Genomic DNA, 10,954 nt, shown 5'->3' on the forward strand with positions numbered 1-10,954 from the left:
GATAATTCATAACCCCAAAAGGGACGAGCTTATTTCTATTGATTTCCTGATGCACCTGGAATGATTTGGGTCTCAGGAGGCACCTGGGAGCCTCCTTTGTGCCCTGGGCGGGCCGTGGTTATAAAAGGGGTAAAGGTGGAGGAAGGGGGGTCCGGGGGGAGAGGAGCAGTGGTTGGGATCAGGGGTGCCCTGGGGATTTGCACCTGGAAGCGGCCGCCAGTTTCCTGATGGGAGCCCTGGAAACACAGCTCGGAGTCCGTGAGAAATGCGAATACTGCAGCTGGAGTGCTGAGAATGGAGGCTCTGCAGAGAATGTCGTCTGGTGAGTCTCCTGATGGCCCATAGCTAATGCTGTGCTGGCACCAAGTCACCTCATTCCGATTTAAACTCTCTTGAAATACGCTGAAATTACTAACTGGACTACAAAATGCACGGGGGAAGCTTAATGTTCTTAAGGAAATGCTTTAGGGATGTGCAGCTTCTGAACTGCACCAACAATCCCCGCTCCCACAGAAACCTGCTGGGCCGTGGTTCTAGGGCAAGGGTGGCAGAAAAGTGGCACCTTCAGTGCCACCCTAACAGGGATTTCCCTTGGAGCTCTCAGGATCGGGAGGAAATGGTGTTCCTGCCCCTCTGGGAAAGCGGGAGCAGGATCAGTGCTGCAGCTGTGTCTTTTTCCTGCTCTCTGCAGCTGTTCCAAGGATGCCCTGGAGTGCTCTGGCCCAGGACAGCATAATCTGTGTTTAGAGCTTCCCCCGTGCCTGGGTGCACAGCTGGGTCAGTCACTGAGCTCCCGTAGAACCCCTGAGGCTGGAAAAGCCCTTTGTGCTGCTGAAATGGCCTCAGGACAAACCTTCCCAAGCTGGAAGCAAAGCCAGTGGCAGGGAGAGAAATCCAAGAGGGTGGTGGGAAGGGCTTTCTCCCAGGTCTGGACGCCCTCAAGGCAGGGGTGATTTTTAAGTGTTGTTAAATGCTGCAGCAGCTCCCTCCCCATGTGAGAGCTGCCTCAGCTTGGGTGAGTGTGAGGATATCCAGCTCTTCCTTAGGGCTTGGAGCATGGCAGAGCTCATGGTAAATCTTGTTGAAACACTTTTAATATCAAATGCATTAAAACAGAGACTTTGAGGAAATAGCACACGAAAGTCTGTTGCAAGCATAGGTACCAGCTGCCTTTATTAAAGATCTGCATTGATGGGTGTTTTGTCAGACCACTCTGAGGACAGAATGTGTCCAAAAAGCTTCACTAACCCCTTGTTCTTCTGCTGGTAGGGTCGGCGTCTGATCCCAGGTCTCGGGGGCTGTGTGGAGATTCCTCCCTGGAGCAGGGTCACCCCATGAGGATGAGCCACAGAGGTTCAGTTCTTGGAGCAGGTGAGGATCTCTTTCTACTTAGTAATTGTTTTTGCTGGCTTTAATGTCACAGCTCCAGTGTTCCTTCAGACACTGTGCCCTGCAACAGCACTTGCAGCTCCTGTGCTGGGCAGGCAGCAGTTCTGCTGTGGGAAATGGACTTGTAGAAAATTGTCAGAGTTTGACAGAAGGTTTACATAGTATGTATCTGAATGGAAAATTTGAGATAAGAAATGCTGACTTAGAAATGCCATGGAATAGGACAGACATTGTTGAGAGAGAAATGGAACTGGAAACAAGTGTTAAAGGATGAGTTTGTAAATAAGACTAGATACTTTAGAGAAATAGAACTATCAAAGAAGCATTGTAGTAAGATTCATGAGGGGTAATTTTTGTGTGTAATAAAAACACTGGTCAGTTACTCTAAACAACTTCCCTCCTTTACTGGACACATCCTGCAGTGGGACCAGACTCCCCCTCACCCTGGAGGAATTCCCTGCTCCTCTGGAGAGGGGTGAAGCCAAAGCTTAGGAGCAAAGGCAAACCACCAAACCAGGGGCATTGTGTCTGTGGTGCATCCAGCACCAAGCCTTTTCCAAGTTCCCAGCACTGACGAATCTAAACAGGACAATGCCCGTTCCTTCACTCCTCCAGCTCTCCCCCCACACCTCCCCTGCTTCCCCTGCTCTTCTCCTCGCTGTGCCAAGTTCCTGCATCTCCCTGCCTCTCCAGCTGTAGCTCAGCTTGTCCTGGTTGTGCCTGATAAAATACGGGCCTGAGATCTTTTTAGCAGCAATGCATTCTCTTAAAGAACACAAAGAGCTTGCAATGCAGAAGAGTCTTTAGGAAATAAATCCAAGTAAGGGACTGTCTTCCTGCTTTTCCTCTAGTTCTCCTTCCTGGTTTCACCTGGCCTGGAAGGATGGGCATGGCCTGTATTTGTCATCTGAAAGTGGTGTTACTAAATCTGTCCAGAATTTCTGATTACAGACACTCATTTTCTGCCAGAAAACATTTTCATTTCATTCCTTTCACCCAGGATGGCTCTCTGTGGTCTCAGACAGTGTTCCCTGGGAGGAAGGGCAGCCTTTGCCTCGCCTGCACAGCTCAGGTGGATGTGACAGAACTGGTGTGGCCTGACAAGGCATGAGCAGCTGTCTGTGCACTGGAGTGCCTTGAAACCTTTCTCTGTGAGGTTTTGGACATGTTTCTCTTTGGGATTTCTTGTGACACATCACCCAGGTGTCCCTTCCTTTGTATAAAGTCCCGTGGTAAAGGATTGAATGACGGACAAGTGGGGCCTGGGATAAAAATGGTTCTGTTAAAATTAGGCTAAGAATGCAATAGAGAAATGAGCTTCCTTTTAATGAAATAGTTAGGAATAAAAATGCTTTTATATTTGAATTGCTGTCCCCTCTCATGGATAAAACCCCCTGGTGAGCAATCACAGCAGAAGTGTGATAGCCGGGATCCATTGGCTTCCACAGAGGGCTTAATGCTCTTTTCCTCCTCTCTTTCAGGACAGGAGAAATCATTAAGCTCCTCCCATCTTTGCCAGAAGCTTCAGTGTTTAAGCAGCCAGAGCCAAGAGGCTTCAGCACCAGGGGGGTGCACTGGAGGGCTCCTGGTCCTGCCCACGCTGTGGGGTAAGTCAGAGGGACGCAGGGTTCCCCTTTTCCTCTCTGCTGGGATTAACTGCCTCGGGAATGCCATTTCTGACAGCCCAGCCGTACCCCTGTGTGCTGGGAAAGGGCAGCAGGGAAGAGGCAAATGCCAGAGTTCCTTGGGGCTGACGGAGCTGTGGTGTTTGGCTGTGCCCAGGGGGGCAGGCTGGGCATTGTTCGGGCACCCAAGGACTGGTCTGGGGCTGGGAGCCCGGGGAGCCGAGCTCTCGGTGCATTCCCAGCTCTGCCAGCTGCTGCAGGGCTGGGTGCCAGCCTCTGCTGGGGCTGGGGCAGGAGCTGCAGGGGAGGGCTGGCAGGATTTGGGAGCAGAGGGAGGAAAATGAGGAAGGGTGCTGGGCGGCGCTCAGCCTGTGCTGGTGTCAGCGCAGCCGTGCAGGGCGCCGGGATCTGGGGTCAGCTCCGGCTCTCCTGGGGTTCAGGGTGCAAGGTCGGAGGGACTGGGTTTATCTGTGGCTTTCCAGGCCAGCAGGAACAAGGGGAATGTGGTGCCAGAGCTGTGTCCCATCGGGCTGCGCTTCCCTCTGAGCACAGAGTCTGGGCTGAGGGGAGATTGCTGCGAGTGCCCCGTGAGCAATCCAGGGAACTCGGAATTGCATCCGCTGCTGGGAACACTGCCTGAGCTCTGCTCAGGCTGTGTCTGCGAGGAGTGGGATTTGGGCTGCAGAGGTGCTGCTGGGCACAAAAAATGGAGTAAATCCTCTCCAGGGACGTGCAGTGAAGGACAGTGCAGCAGGGAAGGGGAGTATTTACAAACTATATCAGTATTTCTCCCAAAACTGGGAGAAATGGGGTGGAGCAGAGATGGGCTGGTTTGGTTTTGTCTGGGCCGGTTATTCCTTGTGCACTGTTTTAAATCTGTTGTATGATTTTCTCTCCAGTATCTTTCCAACAAAAGCTGACAGAAATTTAGGTTCAGGGTTAGAAGTTGGGTCCATTCACTGCAAAACCTTGCCCAGGCTGGAGGACTGGGGTGATGGCTGCTCTCAGCAAAGGTTACCTGTGAATACCGTGTCAGATTTCCTTCAGTGCTGGGCAGGAAAGGTGAGGGTTTGGATCAGGAATTCTGCAAACAAAGCCTGTGTGATGTTGGTTTATTGTGTTTTTCAGGGAGCCAGGGCTGGCACAAGGACTCGTGCAGGTGCTGCTCTGGCACTGGAGCTGTTGCCCTGTGGAGCCATTTTAAAGGTGTGATTATGGAACATTTTGGAGGCTGTTTCTGGAATTCCATTTGTAGCTGGATCTCGCTCCGAGTGCAGCAGTCCAGGTGAGGGTTCTGACCTCTCCAGACTTGTGCTCACCTTGGTACAGCCCGGGGCTGGAGCAGTTTTCCAGGGAAGTGGAGAGGGTCCGTGTCTTCTGTTTGTGTCCCAGCCCCTCCCGAGGCTGCGGATCAGAGCTGTCAGTGCCTGTGGCACTTTCTGCTTTTCCCATCCCCACGTCTCCCCTCTCTTTCTGTATTAAAAAAAAAATGGATTTGTTAAGCATTTGTTGCATATATTAATGTAAATAAGGTATATTCATTAGTAGTATTATCATTATAATAATTAAAATGTATAATTTTGTTATAAGATTTCTTCACTTTGGTGTTAAATTTTATTTATTAAATAAATTGTTAAGTTTTATTAGTTATTCTTATTTTTGATATTTCTTAAAGTTATACATTTTTATAAATAAACGTTGAGTGATTAGATAAATTTATACATTTTATTTAATTTTTTATATTTATGTTTGTGTGTTAATAAAAGAAAATTTATTGTTGCTTTTTTGTAATACTGCATGTTTAATATTTTTGATAGTTATTAAAAAGTTATTTAGTGTAAGGGATGTAGAATTAGATTGTTTATTTAGATAATATTTTAATTGATTTAATTGTTTTAGGGTTGTTAAATAATAGGTGGTATAAAAAGTGATGCTACTATTTTTATTTTAAGTTTCAAGGCTTAACATTACTTCTATATTTTGATTACTATTGATGGATAAATTATTTTTTTGTTTCACATTGGTAATTATTTTCATATTAAGAGTTAATAATGTAAGACTTTTAAATTATATGGATTATTTGTAATGTTTTTTATTGGTATATTAAGTAAGTAAGTAAAGAATGGATTTTTTTGAGTGGTGATAGATAAATACAAAGTATTTAAACTTGAAACTTTAGTTAAAGTTACTTAAATGTTTGTTTTAGGTTGGTTAAGTGGTAAAGTGATAATTAAAAGTAAATAGAGTAGAAGTATATTATCTGATAGAATTTTAAAATTTGTAAGTTATTAAATAATTAGATTTTTATAATATTATTGATTTTTATATTTATAAAGAAACCTAATATTTACAGTTTTAATGGGTGTAGTACAAGATATTAGGTGTAAGTTGTAATTCTTGTGTAATTTACATTTGTGTAACTTACATTTGTATTTACATAGTGTAATTTATGATTGTGTTTACTTTGGTTTTTTTATTTATGGAGTGGTGGGTGTGGTTTTTGTGTGATCTGGTTTTATGTTTCTTATTGAAATTGACTTGGGTTTTTGTACTTGTTGAGATATAAGTAAACTATGTTTTGATAAGAGAAATAAGGTATAGTTAAGTTTTGTTTTATAAAATTGTATAGAGATTTGCAAGATAATGGCATAAGTTGTTATGATTATAACTTTTTAGTTTTAAGCATGAAGAAATATAAGAGTAAAATAATGTATGTAGTAAAGAAGAAACTGGTAATTAGGAATTACTTAGATAATATCTATAATTAGTAACATAGGTGGAATTATATCATTAGTAAGTATTAAAAGATTGTACATTATTTAAGAGTTTATAACAGTTGATAAATGTTAAATTAGTGGAAAGTTGGATAAATATGTGTGGATAATGATTCCTTAAGTTTATTTTAAAAATAAGTTTATTGGTTATATTGATAAAGTTAAATTGTTAAGTTAAAATTATTTGAATTTTATCTTTGATGTAGAAAGTTTTGGGGGTTGTTGTTAATTATTTTATTTAGGTAGAGTTAGGGTTTGGTTACAGTTTAAATTTTAATTGGTGGATGTTACTTTTTATATTATATTTTTATATAATGTTTTCAAAAATAGTAGTTAAGAGTAAAAATTTTAGGATTAAAGCTTAATTACATTTTAGAAGTTTTTCTAGAATAGAGATGCTTTGAATATAGTTAACTTTTTTTTAAAGATTTGAAAGTGGTTATGGACAGGATTGTGAGTTTGGATTTGGATATTGAGAGTGTGAAGGTGGAGGAAATGTATGAGAGAGTGATTACTTAGTGTGAAACTTAGAAAAAGAAATTAATGTTGTAGTTGGATTTTATATTGAAGTGATTTTGTAATAATTGAGGAAAGTGATAAAATTAACAGTTTGGAGGAGGTTTTTAATGAAATTTCATTTTTCTTTTTTTTTAATTTTGAAAAATATTTAAAATTGTGAGATAACATCAGGTTAAATTATAGAGTTAGGGTAGAGATTAGTTAGAGTTAACTTGGTTTAAGAGGTGTATAAATAGAGAATCAAAAAAGTAGGATTTAGAAATTTTATGTGTCTTTTAGATAATCATATAAAGAGATTATAGAAAGTTGGTTGTAAAATTAGAATAATATTCTATAAATAATGTTTATTATAAAAATTAATATATTTTTATTACATAATTAGTATGTTAGTAGTAAGTGTTTGAAGAAGCTAGGATAACTTTTAAAAAATATTTATGTATTAAGGAAATAGAGTAAAAATTTCAAAATAGTGTGATATTAATAGTAATTATTTTTTTGGTGTTATTTATAAAAGATAAAAATAGTAGAGATTGTAATGAAGAACAGAATTTTTTATGAAATTGATGATATAACACGCTGTAGTTCTTTTACTTCTGAATAGGTGTTTGTTAGTGTTCTATTTTAGTTGTTTTAATTGGAGTTGTTTTATTTTTTTTTAAGAAAATTAACCATATACTGTATAGTTTAGATAAATTATTTTTAATAAAATTTAGGAGAAGTTATATTTAATAACATTTAAATTTAGACTGAATGAATTTTAATAGTAAGGAATAATAAACTTAATTTTAATAGAATATTAAAGTAATTAAATTAAATTTAAGAATATGTAGACTTTAATGTAGTGAAATTTAATTTTGTTTGATTTTATTAATACTTAACATATTGAAGGTTGTTATTTATAAATATTGAAGTTTTTTTAAGTCTTGGTTTTAGAGAAATTTTAGATTGTTTAGTTCTGATTATTACTTATATCTTTACAGGGTGGTTTTATTTATTGGGAGATGTTTCTTGGTAAAAGATTTTTATTTGCTACATTTCAAATGGTACTAATTTGTATAGTGGGTTTTTTTAAATGTAGGATATTGATTATATTGTTTTATATTTTTGTGGGCTTTGACAGATACTTATTTATATGGTTAGGCTTTTCTATATTTGAAGTATGTTTTGATGGTTTTTGTTGCTTTTTAAAGAGTTTTTGATTTAGAATTTGAAGAGTATTTGGTGTTTGGAGGAAATAAAGGTGAGGGTTTTTTGGATACGGTTGAGTTGTATTTTTAATGTTAGTATGGACTATTTTTGGCATGTTATTTTGATTTTTTGTTTGGTTATGGGGAGGGTCTCCTGTTAGATGTGCAAGCATGAGACTTGCACTAGGGCTTTTTGTCTAATAGTTGATGAGTCTGTTTTATGGGGAGGAGGTGTTATTTTAAGTTTTATAAAATACACTGAGAATTAGTTAAACTCATGGAAGAAACATTATGGTAATTAAAGGGTGCTATGTTTAAAGAGCTATAAATCTGTTTTAATAACTGCTTGACATAAGGTGAGTTTGATCTACTTTTTCTGCCCCAGCAAGCATCAGGCACGTCCGCATCAATGGCACGACCTCTGCCCACTGCTCCTGTTTCACCCAACCAAATTCAAGAGCAAAAGTTGGTTGGGCTTTAAGAATATGAAATAACTTTGAAGCAAAATAAATCACATTTTTCCCTTGTGTTTTTTTCCTTTCAGGTGCTGCACTCACCTCTGCAGACAAGCGCTGAGCTCTCACTGCAGGAACCTGTCAGGCCTCGGTGGCTGTGAGTTCATGTTCTTCTCACTGGGGAATTGAAATAATTGCTGGTTAATTGCAGAAATGTTTTCTGGAGCCTTTCCCCTTTTGTGCCCCTGTGCTGTGTGGGACAAGGGCAGAGGAGCCTCGGGCTGGAAAGGGGCAGGAGAAGGCAAAGGGACCCCCTGGTGTCCCCAGGGCTCTGTGGGGAACAGAACGGACACTGTGCGGGCACGGGGAGGTGAGGAGTGACAGTCTGGGGCCAAATCCCAGCTCACCCGCAGGGAAATAAGTGAGGGACATTTTGGAGGGGAAAGCTGAGGCCATGAGTTCACCCAGCCTGGCCAAGTTGTGTTCACACAAAGTGGCACCAGAGACGAAGGTCAATCCAGAGCCCACCCTGCTCAACCTCTAAGTCCCAGAATAAATTCTTCAAGCTGCCCGTTGAGAGACTAAAAACACATGAAAGAGAACCAAGAGAATTCCAAGAGCAAACCAGAAGGTTCCTGGGAATCCCATTGCAATGTTGTCACAGCCTTTTTGACAGAGCTTTAAGTTTTTTATTTCAATGCTGCGTTTCTCTGCTGGCATCATTCACTCTGGGGGCTGTGGGGATTTTTTGGGATTGAACTCCCTCCCTGTGGCCCTGACACTGCTCAGGAGCTGGAGGAAAAGCAGAGTCAGCTCTCCTGGCAGGGGCAAGGAGTTTTCCCCCAGAGCAGATGCAGCAGCTGCCTTCTAGCCCGGCCAGGAGGGATCTGCTTTGGCTCCTGGCTGCTGCAGGGACAGAACGTGTTCAGCTGCTCCAGGTGACATTCCAGCTGCCTCATCTCCCATCCCTGCTCCCGCCCCTCCTGCTCTCAGCTCCTGCCCAGCCAGCTGTGCCGAGGGGAATTTGTCCCACCAGCAGCAGGGGAAGGACAAGGGCTCCCACCCTGGCACTTGGATTGTCCCTCTGGGGGATGCCGGCTGCTGGGATTTAGATCATTCTATACATTTGGCTGCTGAAACTTCCTCACCCAGGGGATTTTGCACAAAGATTGTTCTCTGCGTGGTGCCCGGATTTGGGGTTCAGTATCAGCTTTGCTAGTTCAGATGAATTATACCCACAGCCCCAGGTTCCCTGCTGAATTCCTGCTGGAATAACCTGACAGTGCCTCGTGGAGAGTGGAAAGTCCCATGCAGAGCTGCCACTTTAGCACCAGCTGTGTCAGGAACCAGCAGAGGTTCCAGGGAAGCTCAGTGAGATCAGGACAAGGACAGGTCTCTATTCTATAGAACTTGCTATTTAAAACCCTCATCCCCCAGCCCAGGGCTGTGTCTGGAGTCACTTGACAGAGTTCCCTGGAACTCAGCTGATTTCAGCCCCCGGAGCTCAGGCTCCAGCTGATGTTTTAAAGCAGGACAAGGCGGTGGCTGGATGCGCTCCCGGCCTGTGCTGAGGCAGAACATCTCTCCTGCAGAAGCTCCGCTCCTTTCAGAGCCTCAGCAGTGGCCTCTGCATGTCCTTTTCCCTCAGGAAAGGGATGCACATCCCTGCCTGCAGCACACCTCCAGTGGGACCCACCTGTGAGAGTTTTCCATCACTTCTGCACCTCCAGCTGGCTCCCTGGAAATCTCCAGACATCATCCCACTCGAACCTCTGATTTTAAGGCATCTCCGAGGCTATTGCGTGGGATTTAGTACCTGTGAGGGAAGATTGCCTTGGCTCAAACGCTGTTAGTGGATGATGGCCTCAGGCTGGAAAAGAGGGAGGAGATTTGGGGTGGCTGGGACATACCTGGCAGCTGTGTGGGAGCTCGGGGAGGTCTGAAACGGGGATTGCTGTCCGAGCCCCTCTGCAAACGGCCGTGCCTCCGTTCCCAGGTGATGCCAGCCATTCCCTGGGGTCCCTCTGGGCTGTCGGTGGCGTCTGTCCGGGCTGAAGCATCCCTGCGCGCCTGTGGGGAGCAGCCCCCGGCCGAGGAGCCACGGGCAGCCCTTGAGCCGCGTCCGTGCCAGCGCTGTCCGGTGCCCCGGTGCCCGTGCCGGGCCGTGCGTTGGTCACGCTGCGAGCCACGGGCCGGGCACGGCAGCTCCTGCCCTGCCGAGCCAAGGACCGGAGGTGCTCTCTGCCCTCCGGGGGCTCCGGGCTCCTGCAGCCCCGCACCGGGCGCAGCCGGAGCGGGAGCGGCGGCCCCGGCGGAGCGGCGGTGCCGGTCCCGATCCCAGCCCCGATCCCGCCCCGATCCTCCGGCCCCGGCACCCCCACCCTGCCCGCCGAGGAAGGAGCGGCTCTGCCCGGCTCCCACAGCAGCCACCGGCGGGACCGGGGCCCAAATCCCCGGGCCCGGATCCCAGTCCCGGTCGCACCTGAGCCCGTCGGGCGCCGCGCAGCGCCGGGAGCAGCCCCGATCCGATCTCCGCACGGCGCTCCGAGCGCCGGTCCCGCCGCAGCCCGGCCGAGCATCCCCCGCAGAATGTGAGGCGGGCGCGGATCCGCCGCCATTTATGGGCGGGGGGCGGGGGGGCGGGGCCGGGGGCGGGGCCAGCACAGGTGCGCGCACAGGTGCGCGGGGCCCCAGCGCGCCTGCGCGGGGCGGGGCCGGGGGGATTTAAGCGGCGGGGAGGGCCGGGCAGAGCCATTTGACGCTCGGCGCTCGGGGTGGGAGGTTGCGGCCGGCCGGGCCCCTTTATCTCTTTTTCTCTATATTTCTTTGCTTCTGTGTTTCTTTTCTTTTGTGTTTCTTTTTCTCTATACCTCTCCTATTTACCCTCCCTTCCTCCCCTCCCCCACCCCCTACACCCTCCCCCCCCCAAACCCCCCCCCTCCCTCTCCCCCCTAGCCCTCCCCTCCCTCCCCCCCGGGCGGCCCCCCCTACACCCCTTTCCCTTT

The 10,954-nt window shown here is 45.4% G+C and overlaps 1 protein-coding gene and 1 long non-coding RNA gene across 3 annotated transcripts; one reads left to right on the forward strand and one right to left on the reverse strand.

Moving 5' to 3' along the window:
• The first annotated feature begins 181 nt into the window (after nt 1-181).
• Nucleotides 182-8,174, forward strand: LOC121469813 (uncharacterized). The gene is made up of 5 exons (XM_041715472.2): nt 182-322; nt 1,270-1,371; nt 2,871-2,996; nt 4,143-4,299; nt 8,039-8,174. The coding sequence occupies exons 1-5, from the start codon at nt 295-297 to the stop codon at nt 8,136-8,138; spliced, it is 513 nt and encodes a 170-aa protein (XP_041571406.2). The 5' UTR covers nt 182-294; the 3' UTR covers nt 8,139-8,174.
• LOC140683832 (uncharacterized) lies at nt 1,146-9,996 on the reverse strand. 2 transcript variants are annotated; one of them, XR_012055387.1, is made up of 5 exons: nt 9,860-9,996; nt 9,646-9,765; nt 8,052-8,126; nt 4,334-4,487; nt 1,146-1,493 (listed from the first exon to the last, which is right to left on the reverse strand). It is a non-coding gene; the product is annotated as an uncharacterized lncRNA (long non-coding RNA). The 2 variants fall into 2 exon arrangements; XR_012055386.1 differs by having other exon boundaries at nt 1,146-1,558.
• Between the last annotated feature and the right edge of the window lie 958 nt (nt 9,997-10,954).

This window comes from Taeniopygia guttata, chromosome 3, assembly GCF_048771995.1.
Source record: "Taeniopygia guttata chromosome 3, bTaeGut7.mat, whole genome shotgun sequence".
NCBI lineage: Eukaryota > Metazoa > Chordata > Aves > Passeriformes > Estrildidae > Taeniopygia > Taeniopygia guttata.

Bases quoted from the DNA above. Each gene is read 5' to 3' on its own strand.
- LOC121469813 (XM_041715472.2), top strand. From the start codon at position 295: ATGGAGGCTCTGCAGAGAATGTCGTCTG. The intron at 323-1,269 runs GTGAGTCTCCTG...TTCTGCTGGTAG, and splicing joins TCTGCAGAGAATGTCGTCTG to GGTCGGCGTCTGATCCCAGG. The intron at 2,997-4,142 runs GTAAGTCAGAGG...TGTGTTTTTCAG, and splicing joins GGTCCTGCCCACGCTGTGGG to GGAGCCAGGGCTGGCACAAG.